The following is a 25,647-nucleotide window of genomic DNA, read 5'->3' as shown; positions in this document are numbered from 1 at the left end:
TGTCCTGAGGTCTAAAATGAATCTCCTATAGGCAGCATATAGATGGATCTTGTATTTTTTATTCATTCTGATACCCCATGTCTTTTATTGGGCATTTAGTACATTTACATTCAGAATGATTATTGAAAGATACAGATTTAGTGCCACTGTTATCTGTGGGCTTTGTGTTTGTGGAGATGTCTCTGGTCCTTTGTAGTCTTTGCTGCTTTCCACTCACAGAATCCCCCTTAGAATCTCCTGCAGGGCTGGTTTAGTGGCCATGAACTTCTTTAGCTTTTGTTTATCTGGGAAAGCCATTATTTCTCCTATTCTGAATGACCACCTTGCTGGATGAAGGATTCTTGGATGCATATTTTTCTTATTTAGCACATTGAATATTTCCTGCCACTCCCTTCTGGCCTGCCAAGTTTCAGTGGACAGGTCTGCTATTACCCTTATGTGTCTATCCTTGCAAGTTAAGGCCCATTTGTCCCTAGCTACTTTCAGAATTCTCTCTTTATCTTTGTATTTTGCCAGTTTCACTATATGTCATGGTGTTGACCTGTTTTTGCTGATTTTAAAGGGAGTTTTCTGTACCTCTTGGACTTGAACACCTGTTTCCTTCCCCAGATTAGGGAAGTTCTCAGCTATAATTTGTTCAAATAAACCTTCTTCCCCTTTCACTGTGTCTTCTTCTGGAACTCCTATGATACAGATACTATTTCATTTCATGGAATCACTTAGCTCTCTAATTCTCCCTTCATAATCTAGTAATTTCCTTTCCCTCTTTTTTTTCAGCTTCATCATTTTCCATAATTTTATCATCTAGTTCATCTATTCTTTCCTCTGCTTCTTCCATCCTGTCACTGTATCTAGTTTATTTTGTATCTCATTTACAGCATTTCTTAATTCATTGTGGCTATTTCTTAGGTCTTTGATATCTTCAGCAATAGATTCTCTGCTATCTTCTATGCCTTTTTCAAGCCCAGCTATTAGTCTTATGACTGTCATCATAAGTTCTTAGATATATTGTTTATACCTGTTATGAGCACTTTTCTGGCTGTCATTTTTTCCTGGATTTTCTTTTGAAGAGAATCCTTCCTTTTTGCCATTTTGGATAGGTTTCTGTCTTTTATATATTTTAATAGCTTGTTATGAATCCTGTGCCTGCAAGTACTACTGTATTAAAAAGCGGCCATACACTGTCCATGGCCTGGCACTTCAGGAAGTGTTTTTGGAGTGTGGTGCATGCACTCTGTTGTTACTTTTTGGCTGCTCTCTCCCACTTGTCAGTCCTCTGCAAAGCTCCTCTTTGCTTGTAGTGGTGGAGTGTTTGTACCTTCCACCAGGTGTGTTTTGAAGTAAAGGAGGGGGGGAAGCTTGATCACATACAAAGAGAAAAATGAAAGTGGAAAAAAAGAGACCAAGCAGACAGTAAAACAAACAAACAAACAAACAAATCAGGCTTAATCCAGAGAGAGAGAAAGGAAAATAAAGGAGATACAGAAAAGGTATAAAAAGAATAAAGTAAAAATGCCTGATTAAAAAAACAAAACAGAAAAAAATATATATATATGATAAAAATTGATCAAAACCAAATCAGAAACTATAAGCCTGATTCCAACAGAAAAAAGAAGAAGAGGGTAGAAGGAAAATGAAAAGGAAAGGGAAAGAAAGGGAAGGGAGGAAAGGAAAGGAAAGGAAAGGAAAGAGAACAAGAAAAGGAAAGGAAAGGAAAGAAAAGAACAAAAAGAAAGGAAATGAAATGAAAAGATAAGAAGAAGACAGACTAACAGACAAAAACCAAAACCAATTATCTGTTGCTAACTGGGTCCTGTGGCTGTGCTGGCTGGTGCAGTCTTTCTCCAGTAGATAAACAGTTGCCAGGCACAGAGGAGGGGGGTTTGGTGTAAGTTGGTCCCGCCTCCACTAGGGCCCACTTGTGCTGCTCCCTGAAGTCTCACTGTGTTCCCGTTGAGGAGAAAAATAGCAACACCACAATCTCTCTGCCCCAGACCAGATGTCTCAAACCACACTGTTCAGGCAGCCCTTACAGAGTAGCGCAGGCAGTGGGCTTACCCTGCTCCAACAGTCTCCCGTGCCTGCTAAGTTCTCAGTTGGGATTCTAACCCTGATGTCTTAAAGGGCCCTGCACTATGTAGATCCTGTTCTGGTGGTGTAGTGCCCCCCCCGCCTTAGTCCCGCCAATAAAAGGCCTTTGGCTGGTGTCTGCATTGTCTTTTCTCCTTGGGGAGGCAATAAACCCTCTTCCCACAATACTAGAGGAAGGGAACTGTTCTCTCCCGGTGCACTCCTGAGATGGCTGCTGTCTCCCAAGGTTGGCATCCTCCCATCAGGCACAAGCACATGCAGTGGCTTCAGTCTGGAGAGTCATACACTTTTGACAACTCTGATCTTCAGCTCCTGAGGCTGTTTGCAAAATAGAAACTAGTACTCTCTGATTTCTTGTTCTCTAGTCGATGGTCCAGAGAAGTTTTTCTTACACTAACTCAAAACAGCAATTCCACAACCTCTCTACCTTTGCCTTTGTCTCTCCACAGAATGAGTTTCCTCCCCTCTGTGCCTATTCCATTTTCTCCCCCAATTCACATACGTGCACCTCGATCCCACCAAGCTATCTCCCTCCACCTGTGGAGATCCTTCTGCCACCCTGCAGATTGATTTCCTGGGTGTTTCCAAGTGATGTGACCTCAATACAGCTGTGTTTGAGGGATGAGAGAAATCCCATCTCCAACTTCTCCACCATCTTAACTCCTCTCCTTGTGTACTGTTCATAGAAATGTAAATTGGTACAACTACTATAGAAAACTGTATGGAGGTTCTTCAAAAAATCAAAAATAGAACTAGCATATGTTCCAACAATTCCACTTCTAGGTATTTTTCCAAAGGAAACAAAATAGTAACTCAAAAAGATATCTGAATTCCCTTGTTCACTGTAGCATTAATTACAATAGTTAAGACATGGAAACAATCTAAGTGGCCATCAGTAGATGAATGGATTTTAAAACTGTGAGTTACACATATATAGGAATATTATCCACACATAAAAAGAAGAAAATCCTGCCTTTTGCGACAACCTGCATGCAATAAGGGGTTATGCTAAGTGAAGTAAGTCAGAGAAAAAGACAAATACAATATGATTTCACTTATAGGTAGAGCTAAAAAAAAAAAAAGGAGGAGGAGGAGGAGGGGGAAGAAGAAGAAGAAAGAGAAGAAGGAGAATAAGAAGAAGGAGGAGGAGGAGGAGGAGAAGGAGAAGAAGAAGAAGGAGAAGAAGAAGAAGAAGGAGAAGAAGAAGAAGAAGAAGAAGAAGGGGGAGGAGGAGGAGGAAAAGGAGAAGGAGAAGAAGAAGAAGAAGGAGGAGGAGGAGGAGGAGGAGGAGGAGGAGAAGGAGGAGGAGGAGGAGGAGGAGGAGGAGGAGGAGAAGAAGAAGAGGAAGAAGAACACCACCACCACCACCACACAGAACAGACTGGTGGTTGCCAGAACCGGAACAAGGGCAAATGGGTGAAAATGGTCAAAAGGTACACATGTCCAGTTATAAAATAAATAAGTCCTGGGGATATAATGTACCACATGGTGATTATAGTTAATGATACTATATTATATACCAGAAAGTTGCTAAAAGAGTAGACCTTAAAAGTTCTCAGCATAAGAAATAAATTGTATCTATGTGTGGTGATAGATGTTAATTCTGCATACTGTGGTGATCATTTCACAATATACAGCTAACCCTTCAACAATGTGGGGGTTAGGGGCTCTGACCCCCCCCCATACAGTCAAAAATCAATGTATAATTTTTGACTCCCCTAAACCTGAACTACTAACACCCTACTGTTTACCAGAAGCCTTGCTGATAGCTAATACAGTTGATTAACAGATACCTTGTATGTTATATGTACTTTCTACTGTACTCTTATAAAGTATGACAAAGAAAAATGTTATTAAGGAAATCATAAGGTACATTTATAGTACTATATTTGAAAAAAATCTTCATATAAGTGGACCTGCATGAACATAGACCCTTATGTTGTTCAAGAATCAACTGGACACATACATTGAATCATTATGTTGTACTCTTGAAACTAATATATCACATGTCAATTATATCTCAATAAAAAGAACCCTAAATCATAAAAGATAAGAATGGGAATTAAAACTGAAACTAAATATAAGTAAATAAACCTACTGGCATAAGTAAGAAAACAATAATGCAAGTAAATCAATAAAGTGTTTGAAATATACACTTACTCCTGCACAAAACAGTGGAGGGGTAAAGTGTAAACAAATCACAAATCTTGTTTAGTAAGCTTATTTTTCTAGTGTTTTCTCTAGTGTTCTGCATTCTGAAACAATTTAAGAAGCCCTAAAATATAGATCAAATGATTAAATATATTGATGTTGTGTAGATTGATTCACACTTCAGAAGGCAGGACATACACACGTGAAATAGAGAAAGGAAAGAACAGGTCTTGAAGGGATAGATTGGAATTGAATATTTCTGTGAGAAATAATGATTTCTAAATATTTCTATGAATATGCATATTCATGTATATGTTCACATGTATAAGTACATAAGCATAGGTGAGTATGGCTATGCCTATATATAATATATGTACATGTATGTTGATATACATATGTGTTTATACTGAAGCATTTTTAACAGCCAAATTCCCATGTGTGATCTTTTAGGCCCAACCTTAGACAATTACAAAGGCCTTATCTGGCAGTTGTCATGGCGGGGAATCTTCAGATTCCACGCTAGACTTGATTCACAGCCAGTGAAGTGTAGACATTGGCAGTGGTTGCAGTCAAAGACTAAGTCCCATACAACTGGAAATATCTGCATTACTAATCCATGTGCCTCAATTTTGAGGCATTTTTATGCATGGAGGATTCATCTAAGATACTGTACTGTTCATATGCTTCTACATAGTTTGGTTTTTCATTATCATTTCATTGTAGACATTTTTATTAGTTTTGATAGCTTTCACTTCTTTTATTCCTTGCCCTCCCACCACCAACTCACTTCAGCCTCCAAGTCTATACAACAGGAAGAGCCTTTTGTTTGAAACTTCTTTGGTTGTAAGATGATCTTCTCACAACCTACCCCTGCCAGCACTGATATTCTGACTCTCCAATGCTGTTCTATGGAGGAAAACGGAAAGCTGATGTAACTGGACACTTTTCTTGTTTAGACTCTTTCTAATAAATTACAGTAACAGAATAAATGCTTAATTTCACTTTCAATTTGGCTTGCTATCTTAACTAACTAACTTAAAAACAGGTAGCTCTCTCCTTAAAAATTAGTGCAGCCAGCAATGTGGTCAATTAAGCACAATTCCCTTCTAGAAGGAACGTTAGTGAATCCTCAGGGCTCCATAAAGTGATACTACTAGGTCATGTGCAAGAGTCAGAGGGTCCCATAGGGCACATGACAGTTCAGGTCAGGGTGTCTCAGGATGTGCTAGCGGACTCTGGAGCATGCTTTAAGAGAGTGCTATTTTATTATTTACTTTTAATTTCTGAGAGGGAACAATGGTTCTTCTATTTATTTCCTTTTTTTTTTTTTTTTTTTGGCTAAGATACCCAGTGGGTAGGTAGAATTAAACATCCAATAGAGGAATTTTGATAAAGCTGGAGAAGCAAGACCTTAGCTATTACTTATAGTTTTACCAGCTATGGAACCAAAAATTGAAGACCCTGCATGCTGAGTTGTACCCAATATTATTAGTTCTACTGTAGTGGGAGCTGATGGGCAGTTTATGATGCAGAGATTTACTGAGATTCATGCTTTAACAAAAGAATGTAGAGTCCTGAGAACCACTTTGTCCGGTGACCTGAAGAAACTTTTAAGACTTGGATAAGTCATCTTCATGTTTAAAGAAGTAATATTTTTTTTTAATTTTTTTTTTCAACGTTTATTTATTTTTCAGAGAGAGAGACAGAGCACGAACGGGGGAGGGGCAGAGAGAGAGAGGGAGACACAGAATCGGAAACAGGCTCCAGGCTCTGAGCCATCAGCCCAGAGCCCGACGCGGGGCTCAAACTCACGGACCGCGAGATCGTGACCTGGCTGAAGTCGGATGCTCAACCGACTGCGCCACCCAGGCGCCCCTAAAGAAGTAATATTTTTAAAGAAGTAGTCATGTGGTACTCATTTTTCTCTGACTTATTTTGCTTAGCAAAATAGCAAGATTTCATTCTTTTTGATGGTTCTGTAATATTCCATTGTATGTGTGTATATACATATATATAGATATACATATATATGTATATATATGTGTATACATTTGTGTATGTGTGTGTACACACACACACACACACACACACACACACACACACACACCATCTTCTTTGCCCATTCATTAGTCTATGGACATTTGAGCTCTTTCTATAGTTTGGCTATAGTTGATAATACTGCTACAATCATAGGGGTGCATGTGCCCCTTTGAATCTATTTTTGTATCCTTTGGGTAATACTTAGTAGTGCAATTTGCTGGGTTATAGGGTAGTTTTATTTTTAACTTTTTGAGAAATTTCCATATTATTTTCCAGGTTGTCTACACCAGTTTGCATTCATATGTGGAATTTAAGAAAGAAAACAGATGAACATATGGGACTGGAAAAAAAGAGAAAGGGAAGCAAACCATAAGAGACTCTTAACTATAGAGAGCAAAATAAGGGTTGTAGAGGGAGGTAGGTGGAGGATGGGCTAAATGGGTGATGGATATTAAGGATGGCACTTGTTATGATGAGCACTGGATGTTATTGTAAGTGATGAATCACTAAATTCTACTCCTGAAACCAATATTACACTATATATTAACTAACTAGAATTTAAATAAAATTTTGAAAAAAAATAGTCAAGTAATATTGTTGGTTTCCTAATACAAAAAAAAAAACCCTTTCTCAGAGAGTTTTGACAATGGATACATTGCACAAGGAGATGGAAGAAAGGGGTATGAAAAAAACACAGACATTCAAGACTCTCTCCTTCCTCAGCTGGGTACTGTTTTGGATTTCACAGATGACTCATTCTTGCCCTTGTAAAACATGTTTTAACTATAATTGAAGAGGCTATAGTAATTTCATGAACCTCCCGTTGTACTTAGGATATACAATAAAGGTATGAGGATAGTAGATGATATTACTTTTTACCAGACTCAAAATTCTGGGTTCATTTGCGCCGCTATTGCTGGACATTAAGCTCAGTTAAACAAAGTTTCAAGGTCACGGCAATTAGTCTATGATATTATCTGGATCTTAACTGGAAAATTTCTGGACAAGTAATAGTGGATACTGCCAAGACAGCAATGATTGACCATAAGAGAGAGTGATATAAAAATGGTAATCTAGTAAACACTCCTGGACCATCGAGGCAAAGGTTTTAAAGAGATCAAAGAGTGTGTTTATACAAAAACAGGCTTAGTCTCAATAAGTAGACTAATGGGCTCTTTTCCTAGAACATTATGGCCAGGTAGTGGGATAAGAGAGGCTCAACAGACCCACTACTTATGCTAATGGATCCTTTGATTAATACAGGTGCTATGCTTCTGTTTTTCCCAGTGATCCTTGCCAAGAATCAGAGTGCTCCACCAACTATTACCAAGACATTATGGCTTTCAAAAATAAATAAGACAATGGGTTTTTCCAGGCCTCATGTACCCACAGTGGGGGAGGTGGGGAGGGAATATGAAGACTTCTGCTCATCATCATAGTTCAGTGGAGATGTGCAGGAAACTTTCATTTCTGGGCCTTTGAGATACTGGTGCATAGAAGACAATGATCTCCACAACGTTTGACACCAAGATGAGGGGCAAACCAATAATGTTCATTGGCTTGGGGTCCAAAGCCACCACTAATGGGAAACTTACTCAAAATTCCACAATGATGTGTCCACTCAGGCCACCTCAAAACTCTACCCCCACTACTAAATGTATTGTCAGTATAGAAGTATTATCTACATGAATGTCTACTTGATTTCACCCTAACCCTTGGTAGAAATTGCCACTTTAGCAAGACAGGTGGAAGACTGTGAAACTACCCAACTATTAGCACCTAGTACCTTGTTTCTCAAAAACATCCACCAGGGGAAACAAAATAAATAACTGCCCTTATTGATGAGCTTAATGAAGCAAAAATTCTTCCTGTGACTGCTTATCCATTAAATAACTCAATATACCTTAGGTATATGTCCTTGTGTGCATAGAGACTCCAGTGATTATTCATAGCTCGGTGGTGTAGTACTGAGGCACTAGTTGCATCCAATATTATGACTGTCATGGAAGTTAATATCCATAGTGAAGGAATTTGGTATTCTGTAATAGACAGTACAGATACCCTATCCAGAAACTTTGTACACATAGATGATCAAGATAAATTTGTCATATGTGGATTGGATTGCAACCCACCACTAATATTCTTTCACAAGGCTCCATAAATCTTCCAACTATCTGTGTCAATAAACAGTTATGACCTAGAAATGTTCTAAACTCAGAGAGAGCACTAGGCTTCCATTCTATTAATACATCCAAGTGGACCCAGACAAGGGCACAACTTAACAAGGACCAGACATCCTATAGACCTACATGTGGCAACATAGCTGGACCATTAAAACAAACAAGGCACAGTTACCAAGTACCTAATAGAAATTCCTGGGCATAATCTGTAAGCAGCACAATGTCTCAACCCAGAGAACAAGACTACCAATCTTTGGCCCATTCTGTTTCAACGAATGAAAATGAGGCATAACTACTGGCAGAAATATTTGGCTACTTGCACTCTCATATTCTCCATGTGGGGTTTTTGATGACATTCATCTATTAGGTTACCTCAAAGGTCCCTCCTTTTAGTGGGGCCACAGCCAAGAGAATGTATTTGAAGCCTTCCAACAGGACTCATAGGGTGCCTTTCCTCTAGGCTCCTCTGATCATTTGCTATGTGACTCACAGTTCTCAGTAACATCTCTGTTTACCAATTAGAGTTGTGGTAGAAGTCCTCTGCCATAGGTCAGAAACATCTACCACATCCTGCTGAAAGGCTTGCATCCTTTGCAAGAAAATTACTGGCCCATAATTGGCCTTGGTGTCTGAGTGTAGAACTTGTGATTGTGAAATAATATTACAACCAGAAATACCAATGAAAGTTATGAAAAATTTGACTTTTGTTCTCTAATTATCTTAGGGTATTTACAATTAAGGTCAAAGGAACTACAAATGTCCCATAAAATATGATCTCAAACATATACTCATGAACCAAAGGGAAAAAATATTCTACTGAATTTAATTAAAATAATTTAAAGTTATCTTTAATTGTACTTACTAATGTTTCTTTCCCCTTTGGATGTTCTCTGTTTCTTTACTTGCATTTGTGTTTTTGATATTGAATCTTGGTTTTCATCAAGCACAAGATTTCCATCTGGTACTTCAAACTGAGCTACATAAAGAGACACATTTAGTTGAATAAATATAGAAACAGATCTGTTGTGAAACCCCTAACTTTCAAGCTTATAACAAGTATAAGGCAGAATTTATCCTCATTTCTATAAAGTTATAAATAAATTGCCATAATGTCAGATCTGACATGAAAATAGGAGAATTTTAATATATATGTATTAAAACTATCTCATAACTTCATTAATAATCCTTGGCATCAAATGTACTTTATGTTAATCTCTGTTAGGCATTTTATGCTTAAATTAAAATTTAATCATAGGACAAGACATCAGCAAGATGGAGGACTAGTAAGGTCCAGGCCTTCATTCCCCCCCAAAAACACTGAGTTAGCAACAGTGTACAAACCAAAACACCTTTTAGAGAACTATAAAAACCAGTTTGAAGCTGCTTTGCCCAAGTGAATTACTTACCAAGAAAAACTGCATCAAAAAGAATAACGAGGATTATGGCATTTTGCCCACTTTAGATGCACCCTTTCCCTGGTGCGGCATGCCACAATCACAGGGAAGCCTCCCAATTTCCAGCTTCTCTCTTGGGATGAAAAGAAAAAGGTGGAACTTGTACCTAACTTTGTGGAAAATCTGGGAGCACCTGAGTTACTGGTTTCTATCTTGCCTGACTTGAAACACTGATGGAAACAGCTGCATAGATAAATACCAGGTTGGAAGCTGATGAAAACAAAGGTGAGTACCATGGCACATTAGAGGTATAGGATGTATGTAATTCTGCACATGACAGAGGAGCAAGAGATTACAGGAAGAAAAATACTACAGGAACCAAAACCAAAAACTCCTGAGAAGAAATAGGGGAGACCCTCTTAGGGAAACTATGAGAGTTAAAAGCAGCCATGAATAAAAGAGCATACACGAGCCCAGAGAACACACATTCCCCAGAAAAGGTTTGAGAAGTCTCAGAACCTCTCTGCAAGGCTGATTTGTCAAAGTATTTCCCTGCATGAAGCCAGTTTGTAAATACTGAGAGAGATGCTGTGCTTTCAAAATCATAAATCTCAACAAAAAATGACAAGACATACCACAACAAACAAACAACAACAAAAACATGCCTTAATGAAATAAGGAATATGATGCCTGAATAAAATTTAAATAGCAGCATTATCAACAACAGCCAAATTACAGAAAGAGCCCAAATGTCCATCGACTGATGAATGGATAAAGATTATGTGGTATGTGTATATATAATATTCCGTCATATATATATATGTATATATATATATATATATATATTCCATATATATATATATATATTCCATATAACATATATATGGAATACATATGTATTATAATGGAATTATAATGGAATATATATGCATATATATGCATATATATAATGGAATATTACTCAACCATAAAAAAGAATGAAATCTTGCCATTTCAATGACATGGATGGAGGCTAGAGAATATTATGCTAAATGAAATAAGTCAGTCAAAGAAAGACAAATACCATATGATTTCAGTAATATGTAAAATTTAAGAAACACAAAAAATACACATAGGGAATAAAAGAGAGGAAAATCAAGAAACAGAGGCTTAACCATAGAGAACAAACCAGAGGGTTACCAGAGGGGAGGTGAGTAGGGGGAAGATGTATTAAATAGATGATGGGGATTAAGAAGTATATTTGTTGTGATGAGCACCAGGTGTTGTATGTAAATGTTGAATCATTAAATTCTACACATAAAACTAATATTACATTTAATGTTAACTAACTGGAATTTAAACAAAAACTTGGAAAAAATATCAACAAAGGTATAGAAACTATTTTTAAAAATTCTGGAACAATAACTGAATTGAAAAATTCACTAAAGGTGTTCAATAACAAATTTTCTCAGGAAGAAAAAGAATAGAAACCTGGAAGACAAGTCACTTGAAATTTCTGGAGTAAGGAGAAAAAAAGGTGAAGAAACCATAGAGGATTTACCAGACACTATCAAGTTGACCAAGATACACGATATAGAAATCCCAGAGTGGAAGAGAGGGAATAAGGAGCAGAGACTTTATTTGAAGAAATAATGACCAAAAAAATCCCAAATTTGAGAAAAGAAATGGATGTACAAATTCAACCAGCTGAATGAACTCTAACTAGGAAAAACCCAAAAGACCAACACTGAAACACATTACAAACTGTTAAAAGACAAACACATGAAAAGATGCTCAACGTCATGCATCATCAGGGAAATACAAATCAAAACCACACTCAGATACCATCTCACGCCAGTCAGAATGACTAAAATGAACAAATCAGGAGACTATAGATGCTGGAGAGGATGTGGAGAAACGGGAACCATCTTGCACTGTTGGTGGGAATGCAAACTGGTGCAGCCACTCTGGAAAACAGTGTGGAGGTTCCTCAAAAAATTAAAAATAGATCTACCCTATGACCCAGCAATAGCACTGCTAGGAATTTACCCAAGGGATGCAGGAGTGCTGATGCATAGGGGCACTTGTACTCCAATGTTTATAGCAGCACTGTCAACAATGGCCAAATTATGGAAAGAGCCTAAATGTCCATCAACTGATGAATGGATAAAGAAATTGTGGTTTATATACACAATGGAATACTACATGGCAATAAGAAAGAATGAAATATGTAGCAACGTGGATGGAACTGGAGAGTGTTATGCTAAATGAAATATGTCATACAGAGAAAGACAGATACCATATGTTTTCACTCTTATGTGGATCCTGAGAAACTTAACAGAATACCATGGGGGAGGAAAAGGAAAAAAAAAAGTTAGAGAAGGAGGGAGCCAAAACATAAGAGACTCTTAAAAACTGATAACAAACTGAGCGTTGATGGGGGATGGGGGATGGGTACTGAGGAGGGCACCTGTTGGGATGAGCACTGGGTGTTGTATGGAAATAAATTTGACATAAATTTCATATTAAAAAAAGACAAACACCAAGAGAGAATCTTAAAAGCAGCCAAAGAAAAACAATTTGCTACATACAAGGAAGCCTCTATAACTTTACACCAGTAGATTTCTCAGCAAGAACCTTGTAGGCCAGAAGACATTGGGATAACATATTAAAAGTGCCAAAAGAAAATATTGTCAACCAAGCATACTATATTTGGCAAAACTGTCCTTCAAAAATGAAGGGAAAATTAAGACTTACCCAGGTAGCAAAAGCTGAGGAAATTCCTAGCGCTAGACATACCCAAACAGAAATGCTAAAGGGAAGTATTTCAAGTTGAAATGAGAGGACATTAAATGGCACCACAAAGGTATAGAATAATATATTTTTGTGTTTAAGGTAAATGTATGGACAAATGAAGACACCTATGTTATTTAAATTTTGATGCATAACTTAACTTTTAATTCTTATATAGAATTTAGAGAAAAGCATAAAAATAACTATAAATCTATGCTAATGGGCACACAATATTTAAAGATGTAATTTGTGGGGCGCCTGGGTGGCGCAGTCGGTTAAGCATCCGACTTCAGCCAGGTCACGATCTCGTGGTCCGTGAGTTCGAGCCCCGTGTCAGGCTCTGGGCTGATGGCTCAGAGCCTGGAGCCTGTTTCTGATTCTGTGTCTCCCTCTCTCTCTGCCCCTCCCCCGTTCATGCTCTGTCTCTCTCTGTCCCAAAAATAAATAAACATTGAAAAAAAAATTTAAAAAAAAAGATGTAATTTGTGATATCAATAAATAAAGTCAGGGGAGGAACATTAAAGGAGAACAGTTGTATGACTGAAGTATGTATGTGATTAAAATAAATTGTTTTAACTTTATGACGTTCAATGTAATCCATGGTAACCACAAATAAAACATTCATAGAATATACATGTTATATAATGAATGTTCATATCCTCCCAAACTCAGTGTTGAAGCCCTAACCCCAATGTGATGCTTTGGAGATAGGGCTTAGGAAAGTAATTAAGGTTAGTGATAAGTCAAAGGTAAAGTCTTCATCTAACAGCATTAACATCTTAATAAGAAAAGACACCAGAGAGTGTGCACATATGCATGCTTGTGCCCTCTCACTCTTTCCATGTGTGCACAAAGAAAAGATTATATGAGTACACAGAAAATGGTGGACACTCCTGAGCCAAGAGAAGAGGTGAATAAAATCTATCTTACCAGCACCTTGATCTTGGACTTCCTCCTCCAGAACTGTAAGAAATAAGTCACTTTTTTAAGTGACCCTGTCTATGGTATTTAGTTATGGCAGCCTGAACAGACTCATACAGTACACAAAAGGAAATTAGAAAGAAAGCAAAGCCTGTCATTACAAAAAAAAAAAAATTAATCAAATACAAAGGAAGACAGTAAGATAGGAAAAGAGAAGCAAAAATATGCATGATACAGAAAACAGTTAACAAAATGGCAATAGTGTCTTTCCCTATCCAATTGTATACCATCTAATTGAATAACCTAAAATTAATGAATTTTTAGAAAAACACGACCTACCAAAGTAAATGGGTTAAACTTCCAAATCAAAAGATACAGAGTAGATGAATGTATAAAAACAAACTAAAACAAACCAAGACTCATATATATGGTGTCCATAAGAGGCTGTAGATCTAAGAGTGAAAGTGAAAGGATGGAAACAGATATTCCATGTAAATGGTAACCAAAAGAGAGCAGAGGTGGCTATACTATTAACAGGCAAATGAGACTTTTAGTCAAAAACTATTACAAAAGAGAGGTGCCTGGGTGGCTCAGTCAGTTGGGCATCCAGCTCAGGATCAGGTCATGATCTCACAGTTCATGGGTTCAAGCCCTGCATCGGGCTCTGTGCTAACAACTCAGAGCCTGGAGCCTGCTTCAGATTCTGTGTCTCCCTCTCTCTCTGCCCCTCCGCCACTCATTGTCTGTCTCTCTCTCTCTCAAAAATAAACATTAAAAAAAAAAACTATTACAAAAGACAAATTAAGACATCTGATAATAAAAAGTTAATTCTTCAAGAATAATAACAATAATAAATATCTATGCACAATACATGAAACTTCTAAATGTATGAAGCAAACATTAATCAGAATGAATAAAAAATAGGAAATAAAACGAAAATTGTAGTACACTTCAATACCCCACTTTCAAAAAATGGAAAGAACAATAAGGAAATCAGAGTACTTGAAAAACACTACAGACAAGTTGGACATTACAGATAGATGTAGAAATCTCCAACAATAGCAGAATACACATTTTTCTCAAGTGTATAGGGAACATTCTCCAGGATAGACCACGTTGGCCACAGGTAAGTCTTAACAAAATTTGAAAGACTGAAATCATGCAAAGTAACTTTTCTGATCACAATGAAAAGAAACTAAAAATCAACAGTAGCATAAACACTGAGAAATCCACACATATATTGAAAATTTAAAATACATTCTTAAAAAATCAAGGGGTCAAAGCAGAAATCACAAGGAAAATTAGAAAATACCTTGAGATAAATGAAAATGAAAACCTAACATCCAAAATGTATGCAATGTAGTGGAAGTAGTTTCAAAGGCAAATTTATAACTGTGAACACTTACATTAAAAAGTAAGAGGGGAGCCTGGGTAGGTCAGTCAGTTAAGTGTCCAACTCTTGGTGTCACCTCAGGTCATGATCTATCACAGGTGGTGAGTTTTTTTTTTTTTTTTTTTAAATTTTTTTTTTTCAACATTTATTTATTTTTGGGACAGAGAGAGACAGAGCATGAACAGGGGAAGGGCAGAGAGAGAGAGGGAGACACAGAATCGGAAACAGGCTCCAGGCTCTGAGCCATCAGCCCAGAGCCCGACGCGGGGCTCGAACCCACGGACCGCAAGATCGTGACCTGGCTGAAGTCGGACGCTCAACCGACTGCGCCACCCAGGCGCCCCTCACAGGTGGTGAGTTTGAGCCCCACATCCAGCCCCACATCCAGCCTCTCATCCAGCCCCACATCAGGCTCCTCACTTGTCAGTGCCTGGGATTCTCTCTCTACCTCTCTCTCTGCCTCTCCCCTGCTAGCTCTCTCTGTCTCTCAAAATAAATAAATAAACTTAAAAAAAGGAAGAAACATCCCCGCCAAAAAAACAATCTAGCTTCACACCTCAATGAATTAGCAAAAGAAGAAAAAAACAATCCAGAGCTATCAGAATAAAGGAAATAATAAATATTGGAGCAGAGATAATGAAATGGAGAATAGGAAAACAATAAAGAAAATCAATGAAACCAAGAATTGGTTCGTTGAAAAAATAAAAAAAATTGAAACATATAGCTAGATTAGCTAGGATGAAAAGGAACAAGATTCAAATAATTATATAAAAAATGAAAGAAGGTATATTACAACTGATACCACAAGAATAAAAAGATTATAAGAGAACATTACAAACAATTCCATGCCAAGAACTACACAACATACCATCTGAATCATGAATAAACAGAAAATCCAAAACAAGTAGTGTAAGTAGTAAACAGATTAAATCAGTAATCAAAAACCTCCCAACAAATTAAAGACCAAGATCAGATAGCTCCACTGGAGAATTCTACCACGTATTTAAAGATAATTTAGCACCTATCCTCCTCAAACTGATCCAAATAACTGAATGAAAGACAACACTTCCAAACTCATGTTATTAGGCTAGCACTATCTTATACCAAAGTCAGACAAACACACTACATGAAAAGAAACTTACAGGCCAGTATCCCTGATAAACATACATAAAAAATCCTTAACAATATACTAGCAAACAGAATTAAAGAGCTTGTTGAAAGGATTAAACTCAGAGCTAAGTGGGACTTTTTTCCTGAAATGCAAGGATGAATCAATATATGAAAATCAATTAATGTCATGTGCTAATATTAACAGCATTAAAACACACACACACATGCACACACACACGACCATCTCAACTGAAGCAGAAACAGCATGTGAAAAAATTCAACATCCTCTCATTATTAAAGTAAAAAACCAAACATTTTTCCTCTGAGATAAGAAAAAAGGAGATGAACATTCACTATTTCTATTCAACAGTACTAGAAGTCCTAACCATAGCAGTTGAGTGAGTGAGTGAATAAATAAATAAATAAATAAATAAATAAATAAATAAATAAAATTTATACAGAAAGAAGTAAAATTATTTCTGTTCACAGATAACAGGATCTTTATACATAGAAAACCCTAAAGGGTCATATAAAATGTATTAGAATTAATGAATAAATTCAGCAAAAGTTCAGGATACAAAATCACGGTACAAAAACTGTACATTTCTATACCTTATCAATGTAAAATATGAAAAGTAAACTAAAAAGAAAAATAAGTCCATCAACAATAATAAAATAAGTAGGAATAAATTTAACCAAGGAGGCAAAATATATGTACACTGAAAACTATAAAACACTACTGAAAAAATTAAAGACAACACAAATAAATGGAAGACATCTTATGTTTATGGATTAGATAAATTAATATTGTTAAAACATTAGTACTGCCTAAGGCAATCTATAGATACAGCGCAATCCCTAAAAAATTTTTATGTGCATTTTTTGTCAAGATAGAAATTTAAAAATTCATCCTAAAATTTATACAGAATCGCAAAGAAATAATAACAAACTTAGAGGTCTAATATTTCCTAATTTTAAAACTTATTACAAAGCAAAAGTAATCAAAATAGTTTGCTCGTGGCATAAAGATACATAGACAAATAGAATAGAGACAGGAAAATTGTAGCAGAGTAGGAGGACCCTAGGCTCACCTCATCCCATAAATACAACTAGGAAATTATGAAATCATCCTAAGTGCCACATAAATTAGCCTAAGACTAACAGAACAAACTCCAAAACTAAAGGGGGAGAAGAAGCCACATGAAAGAAGGTAGGAAGTGCAGAAATGTGATCTAAGGGCAAAATGGTTCCTAGGGGCTGCTGCAGAAGAGAGATAGCCATGCTTACAGAGAAGGGTTGAGAGAGAGAGAGAGAGAGAAGCACACAGGGAAATGCACAAAGAGAACCTGTCCCCATAGCCATTGGGTTGGAAAACAAGAGGCTGAATTTCATGAGTTCTTGCCATCAGGGAGGTTTAAAGTCTGGAGTATTAAAGGTCAGTGGGTTTGCCTGGGATAGACCCTGGAGAGCACTGTGCTGCTCTTAGAGAGAAGGCAGGCAAAAACTGGAAGGCATACAGCATGGATATAGAGATTTGAAGAGCGCCTGGGAGTACCCAGTAGGGAGATTATTTGCTCCTCTCAAAGCATGTCCCTGAGAGGCAGAATTCGCAGAGATACCACTCTAGGAACAAAGGAGCTACCCTGTGCCATTTCCCTCCCCACCGCTCTGGATAAACACAGAGCCACCTGCAGGAAGCAGTGCAATGCAGACAAAGTCTGCCTAACTTCCTTACAATAAGCACCATCCCACCACACTTCATTGTAATTGCCCTCTCAGTCATGCTTACCTCAGTCCCAGCATGGTAGGCCCCTCCCCAGCAAGACCAGCACAAACCCTTGCCCACTCCATTTCTCCCAACTGCAGAGTTTCACAGGGCCTCAGTTCCAGTGGAGGTAATGACAGGTCTCATTTCACAACAGACAAGAGCATGCCTGGTTAAAAGTCACCACTTTCAGGCCAGGTGCCAAACACTGCCCACAGCAGGCAAGGAGAACCTCTGCAGATAACTTGCCTGAAGGATAGAGCAGCCAAAACACAACACCAGAGAACACACAACACACACTGTAGGCACTCCCTGAAGTGTGAGGCCCTGGGCACTACATGACCTCTTCTTCATAAGGCCAGTATTTTCAGGAGCAGAAGATATAACTGGCTTTTCCAACACAGAGAAAAGGCATAAATTTAGATAAAAATTTAGAGAAAATGAGAAGACATGGGAATTTATACTAAATGAAAGAACAAGATAAGGCCACGTCCAGAGATGTAAGTAAAACAGATATAATAACATGCTTAATGCAGATTTTAGAGCAATTATCATAAAGGGGACACTTGGCTGGCTCAGGCAGTAAAGTATGTGAATCTGATCTCAGGATCATGAGTTTGAATCCCATGTGGAGGGTAGAGATCACTTTAAAAATAAAAAATAGGAGGAGGAGGGGCCAACATGGCAGAGAAGTAGGAGGATCCAAAGTTCCCTCCTCTCTCAAAGCAGAGTTGAGGCCAAAGGACTATGAACTCCAAGAGTCTGGGTGGCAAAGTGATAGAGATGCTTCTAGGGACCCACCAGGACAATCTGATGGGCCATAGGTTCATGACTGCAAACTGAGAGGGATAAAATGAACAAAGGGGAGGGATCCCCTTCTGTGGAGAGACAAAGGGAAGAGAAAGAGAGGCTGGGGAAATGTAGGATGGTATCTGGACAAGAGGAAAACATGGACTGGGACAGAGAAAGATCCAATCTCTAACTGCAAGGCTTTCTTTGGACTGGGGCTGGCTGTCCTGTTCTCGCACGTGGGGAGAAGGGGAGCCAGCCCCAGGCTCTGTAACTAGTTCCGAGATTCAGTTTGCAGTGGGAGAAAGCAATCCCCTCCCTGGAGTGTTGTGGGAAGAAGGCATATATCCGCTCAAAGGAGCAGCACTTCCCCCAAAACATGGGCAGATGGAGTAAGAACCTTAAAGACATCAGGGTTTAAGTCACAGCCGAGCACCAGGGAGGTGCAGGAGATGGTGGAAAGGGACAATTGCATGCAGGCCACTGTGAGCCAGCAGAATAGCTCTTCCCTGGAACTAGGACAAATGGAGCAGGAATCTTTAAGACATCGGGGATTAAATCCCAGCCAAGTTCCAGGGAGGCATGGGAGTCATGGAGTGGGACAAACCACCTCGTTTGTGACTGTTGCACAGTGAAGATGGCTTGTACAGAGTGGTTTGGGACACCTGGTCCATGGAGAAGAGACTGGAGCATCACCATTTTTCTCCCCATCACCAACAAGGCTGGGCTTCAGGAAATGGATAGGAGGCCCACAGGAGAGGCAGGACCTGCCTACATCAAATCACTCTGCCACATGCCTGATGAATGCTTATCTACAAGAGCAAGATTGACACTGACAAACCAGATATCCCCTAGTCCAGACCAGCACTGTTGCACTGCCTTATTTAATCCTCAGACAATTCTTATTATATATATGTATTCAACCCTCTGTTTCTTGTTCTTATCTCTTCTTTCCTCTAGACTGGTTACACTGGTTGTTTAAGCAGACATATGTAATCTATTCTCTTGATACATGTTCTACATCTCCTTCCTTATTTTCCTTTCTCTCTCTCTCTGGATTAAGCCCTATAGTTTCTCTGTCTGGTTAATTTTCTTTTCTTTTCTTTTCCCCAGCCCCTGTCATTTCTCTCTTTGTATAGGATAAGGCCTCTTCCAGCATCACTTCCTCCACCCTGTTGTTTACTTGTAGCTGGTGTTTCTGGGTTTTGTTTTGTTTTGTTTTTTGTTTGTTTATTTGTGCAATTACTTGTTTTTGTTTTCTGTTTGTTTTTTGTTGTTTGTTTTCCTTTCCAGGGCTTTCAATGAAAAAATCAAAGCACACCTGGGGGAGGGTCCAAAACATGGTAGGGAGTGAAAGTAATCAAAGTCACAACAATAGAGAGCAAGTAACACTCTCCAAAAACCACCTCCTGAAGGGCTAGGCCCTGGGCAGTGTATGACCTCTCTTTAATATACTAGTGCTCATAGGTGCAGGGCACATAACAAGATTTTAAAACAAATAAGGGACAGAAAACTAGCCAAAATGATGACACAGAAGAATTCTCCTCAAAAGAAATTCCAGAAAGAAATGAGAGATAAAGAATTGATCAAAACACATGTAAACAATATAACTGAAGGAGAATTTAGAATAATAGTCATAAAATTAATTGTTGGGCTTGAAAACAGTATAGAAGACAGCAGAGAATCTATTGCTGCAGAGATCAAGGAACTAAATAATAGACATGATGAATTAAAAAATGCTGCAAATGAGGTGCAAAATAAACTAGAGGCAGTGACAGTAAGGATTAGAGAGGCAGAGGGGAAATTAAGTGAATGGAAAAAGATGAAGCTAAGAAAAAGAGAGAGAGAAAACACTGAACCACGAGGGGAGAATTAGAGAGCTAAGGGACTCAATGAAACAGAACAATATCCATATCATAGGAGTTCCTGAAGAAGAAGAGAAAAGGGCTGAAGGTGTACTTGCACAAATCACATCTGAAACAGACATTGAAATCCAGGAGGCACAGAGAACTCCCTTCAGACATAATTTAAATTGATAGTCTGCACTAAATATCATAGTGAAACTGGAAAAATACAAGGGTAAAGAGAGAATTCTGAAAGCAGCTAGGGATAAACAGGACTTAACCTACAAGGGTAGACACGTAAGGGTAGTAGCAGACCCATATACTGAAATTGGCAGCCCAGAAAGGAGTGACAAAAATTTTCAATGTGCTGAATAAGAAAAACATACAGCCAAGAATCCTTTATCCAGCAAGCCTGTCATTCAGAATAAAAGGAGAGATAAAGGCTTTCCCTAAAAAAACAACAACAACAAAAAAAAAAATAAAAAAACCTAAATGAATTCATTATCACTAAACCAGTCCTACAAGAGATCCTAAGGGGGACTCTGTGAGTGGAATGTTGCAAGGACCACGAAGTAGCAGAGACATCACTACAAGCACGAAACCTACAGATAACACAATGATGCTAAACGCATATCTTTCAATAATAACACTGAAATAAAATGGACTAAATCCTCCATCAAAAGACATAAGGTATCAGAATGGATAAAAAAACAAGACCTATTTGCTGTCTACAAGAGACTCATTTCAGGCCTGAGGACACCTTCAGATTGAAAGTGAGGGGATGGAGAACTATCTATCATGCTACTGGAAGTCAAAAGAAAGCTTGGACTAGCCATACTTATATCAAACAAACTAGACTTTAAATTAAAGGCTGTAACAAGAGATGAGGAAGGGCATTATATAATAATTACAGGGTCTACCCATCAGGAAGAGCTACCAATTATAAATGTCTATGTGCTGAATATTGGAGCCCCCAAATATATAAAACAATTAATCCCAAACATAAGCAACCTTATTGATAAGAATGTGGTAATTGCAGGGAACATTAATACTCCACTTACCACAATGTACAGATCATCTACACAGAAAATCAATACAGAAACAATGGCCATGAATGATACACTGGACCAGATGGACTTGACAGATATACTAGAACTTTTCATCCAAAAGCAGCAGAATATACATTCTTCTCAAGTGCACACAGAACATTCTCCAAGACAGATCACATACTGTTTCACAAAATAGTCCTCAATAAATACAAAAGAATTGAGATCACACCATGCACACTTTCAGATCTCAATGCTAAGAAACTTAAAATCAACCACAGGAAAAAGTTTGGAAAACCTCTAAATGCATGGAGGTTAAAGAACATCTTAGTAAATAACGAGCTGGTCAACTAGTCAATAAAAGAGAAAAGTCAAAAATATATGCAAACAAATGAAAATGAAACACAACAATTCAACTTTTTGGGATGCAGCAAAGCAGTCCTAAGAGGAAAATACACTTCAACCCAGGCCTGTCTCAAGAAACAAGAAAATCCCAAATACAAAATCTAACAGCACACCTAAAGGAATTAGAAGTAGAATAACAAAGAAACCCCAAACCCAGCAGAAGAAGAGAAATAATGAAGATCAGAGCAGAAATAAACAATATTGAATCCAAGAAAAAGAAAAGATCAATGAACCTAAGAGTTGTTTTTTTGAAAAATTAAACAAAATTGATAAACTCCCACCCCAACTTCTCAAAAAGAGAGAGGACCCAAAGAGATAAAATCATGAAAATGGATTTATCACAATCAATCCCTCAGAAATACAAGGAATTATCAGAGAATACTATGAAAAATTGTATGCCAACAAACAGGACAATCTGGAAGAAATGCACAAATTCCTAGACACCCACACACTACCAAAACTCAAACAGGAAGAAATAGAAAATTTGAACACACCCATAATTAGTGAAGAAATTGAATCTGTTATCAAAAATCTCCCTACAAACAAGAGTCGTGGACTAGATGGCATCCCTGGGAAATTCTACCAGACATTTAAAGCAGAGTTAATACCTATGCTTCTCAAGCTATTCCAAAAATAGAAATGGAAGAAAAGTTTCTGGACTCATTCTATGAAGTCAGCATACCTTGATTCCCAAACCAGACAGAAACACCACAAAAAAAGGAGAATTATAAGCCAATATCTCTGATGAACATGGATGCAAAAATTCTCTACAGGATACTAGAAAATCAAATTCGACAGTATATTAAAAGAATTATTCACCATGATCAAATGGGATTCATTACTGGGCTGTAGGGCTGGTTCAATGTTTGCAATTCAATCAATTCATACATCAAATTAAAAGAAGAAAGGATAAGAACTATATGATCTGTCAATAGATGCAGAAAAAGCATTTGACAAAATACAGCATCCTTTTCTTAATAAAAACCCTCAAGAAAGTTGGGATAGAAGGAACATACCTTAACATCATAAAAGCCATATATGAAAAGCCCACAGCTAATATCATCCTCAATGGGAAAAATCTGAGAACTTTCCCCCTGAGATCAGGAACACAACAGGGATGTTCACTCTCACCACTGTTGTTTAACATAGTGTTGGAAGTCCTAACTTCAGCAATAAGACAACGAAATGAAATCAAAGGCAGCAAAATTGGAAAATAAGAAGTAAACCTTTCACTTTTCACAGATGACATGATAGTCTACATGGAAAATCAAAAAGACTCCACCAAAAGACTCCTAGAACTGATACATGAATTCAGCAAAGTCACAGGGTACAAAATCAATGTCCAGAAATAGGTTGCATTTCTACACACCAGTAATGAAGCATTAGAAAGAGAAATAAAGAAACTGATCCATTTACAATTGCACCAGGAACCATAAAATACCTGGGAATAAACCTAACCAAAGAATTAAAGGCTCTGTATGCTGAAAAACTATAGAAAACTTATGAAGGAAACTGAAGAAAACACAAATAAATGAAAAAAACATTCCATGCTCATGGATTGGAAGAATCAGTATTGTTAAAATGTCAATACTACCCAAAGCAATCTACACATTCCATGCAATCTCAATCAAAATTGCACTGGCATTCTTCTTAAAGGTAGAACAAACAATCCTAAAGTTTGTATGGAACCACAAAATACCCCAAATAGCCAAAGTAATATTGAAGAAAACCAAAGCAGGAGGCATCACAATCCCAGACTTCATCATCTACTACAAAGCTGTAATCATCAAGACAGTATGGTGTTGACAAAAAAGTATACACATAGATCAATGGAATAGAATAGAGAACTCAGAATTGTACCCACAAATGTATGGCCAATCTTTGTCAATCTTTGACAAAGCAGGAAATAGCATTCAATGGAAAAAAAGACAGTCTCTTAAGCAAATTGTGCTGGGAAAACTGGACAGCAACATGTAGAAGAATGAACCTAGACCACTTTTTTACACCATACACAAAAATAAATTCAAAATGGATGAAAGACCTAAATGTAAGACAGGAAACCATCAAAACCCAAGAGGAGAAAGCAGGCAAAAACATCTTTGACCTCAGCCACAGCAATTTCTTGCTTGACACATCTCCAAAGGCAAGGCAATTAAAAGCAAAAAGGAACTATTGGGACCTCATCAAGATAAAGAGCTTCTGAGAGGAGAAGCCAAGATGGCGAATAGCATGAAGGGTTTTTTTGTGTCTCGCATCCATGAAATACAGCCAGATCACTGCTAAACCATTCTGCACACCTAGAAAACTGATTCGAGGATTAACGCAACATATATGCACAACCTGAACCACAGAACTCAGCAGGTACATGGTACAGAGAGGTGAACTGGGGGAGAGAAAAGCCACGGAGGGCAGGGAGCTGTTTCTGTGTGAGGAGAGAGAAGGGAGATGGGGTGGGGGGAGAATACAGGAAATGCTCCTCCCTCCCCCAAAAACAGCTAGAGAGAAAGTAGAAAAGTGGTAACAGCCACAGGGACTAAACTAAAAAGGGAGAAAGGAGAAATAAGAGGGTTTCAATTCTATTAAGACTCTATAAACAGTGTGGGGGCACACAGAATCTGAAATCTGCAGCTTGATATCTGGCAGTGCTCTGGTGAGAAGGGCAAATCCCCAGGAGCAGAGTGAAGTCTGGGGGTCTTCAAGCCACATGAGGAGAGGCAGTTCCCTTGCTGGGAGGACATCTGGTAGAGTCTATGTGGCTTCCTCAAAGGCAAAGGCCCAAGTGGACCCAGGAGAACAACCACATTCACTGATGCTGAACAAAGTCTTTGGGGGTGAAGCCTTGTGCCAGATATGTGTTGTGATTTGCCATAATGCCTGAAACGCTGCTGCTACATGATCCTGTGAACTTTTTCTGGTGTGGGCTGGCACCCAGCCACAGTCTCTAGGCATCAGCAGAATATGGTCTGGCAAACATTCCTGGGTTCAGCCAGCACCTGGCCATTGCTCCTTGAGACCCTCCCACAGAGGGGCAAAAGGAATCAAAGCCACAGTCCCTCAGATATAAGGTTTTGGGGAAAAAAGCCACACCTGAGATAAAACTCAGCAGGGAGGTGCTGCCTGGGGTTTGGTCACAGACAGTGTCAAAGAGGGGAGTAGAAGCCAAAGACAAAGGACAGGTGCATGGTTGTAAATTGGGGAAAACAGAGTTCCAATACTAGAGACTGGGTAGCTGAGTGATGCCGTTTTCAACCCTCCCGCACATGTGTATACACACCTATAAGTGCCACAATTCATACCAGTAAGCTAAGCAGTGCCATCTAGTGCAGAATGGAACCATAACATTAAGCCCAGCCCAACTGGGCCAACCTCACTCTTCAGGAACACGTCTCTGCAAATGCTTAGTTTATGGACTATAAAGAGCTTCATAGTTTGACTTCTAGGGGAAAACAAAGTAATTTCAAAAGTATTTCAGTGTGTTCGCTGGTCCATTTATTCATTTTTTTCTTTTTTCTCTTTTTTATTTCTTTTTTGTTGAATACAGAAAGAGAAAAAAATATTTTTATTTTCAATTTTTGTTAAAAATATTTTTCATTTTTTCTACTATAATTTTACTTTTTGTAAATTTATTCAAATTCTATTTAACTTCCATCATTTCATTTTATTCTATTTCAGTTTATTCATTTCTTCAAATTTTCAAATGATTTCTTTTTCTTTTCTTTCCCCTTTTTTCTCTAATCAAGCCCCTT

At 38.1% G+C, this 25,647-nt stretch overlaps 1 protein-coding gene across 1 annotated transcript in view; it reads right to left on the bottom strand.

Moving 5' to 3' along the window:
* Window positions 1–25,647, bottom strand: part of CCDC7 (coiled-coil domain containing 7) — a 407,709-nt gene that overhangs the window by 177,928 nt on the left and 204,134 nt on the right. Inside the window, 3 exon segments of the mRNA XM_045062653.1 lie at window positions 2,059–2,091; window positions 5,026–5,148; window positions 9,325–9,438. Of these exon segments, the coding sequence (XP_044918588.1) occupies window positions 2,059–2,091; window positions 5,026–5,148; window positions 9,325–9,438 (270 nt within the window).

This window comes from Felis catus, chromosome B4 (genome assembly GCF_018350175.1).
Source record: "Felis catus isolate Fca126 chromosome B4, F.catus_Fca126_mat1.0, whole genome shotgun sequence".
Lineage (NCBI taxonomy): Eukaryota > Metazoa > Chordata > Mammalia > Carnivora > Felidae > Felis > Felis catus.
Note: the sequence above shows the minus strand (reverse complement) of the source record. Positions and strands in the feature narration are given on the sequence as shown.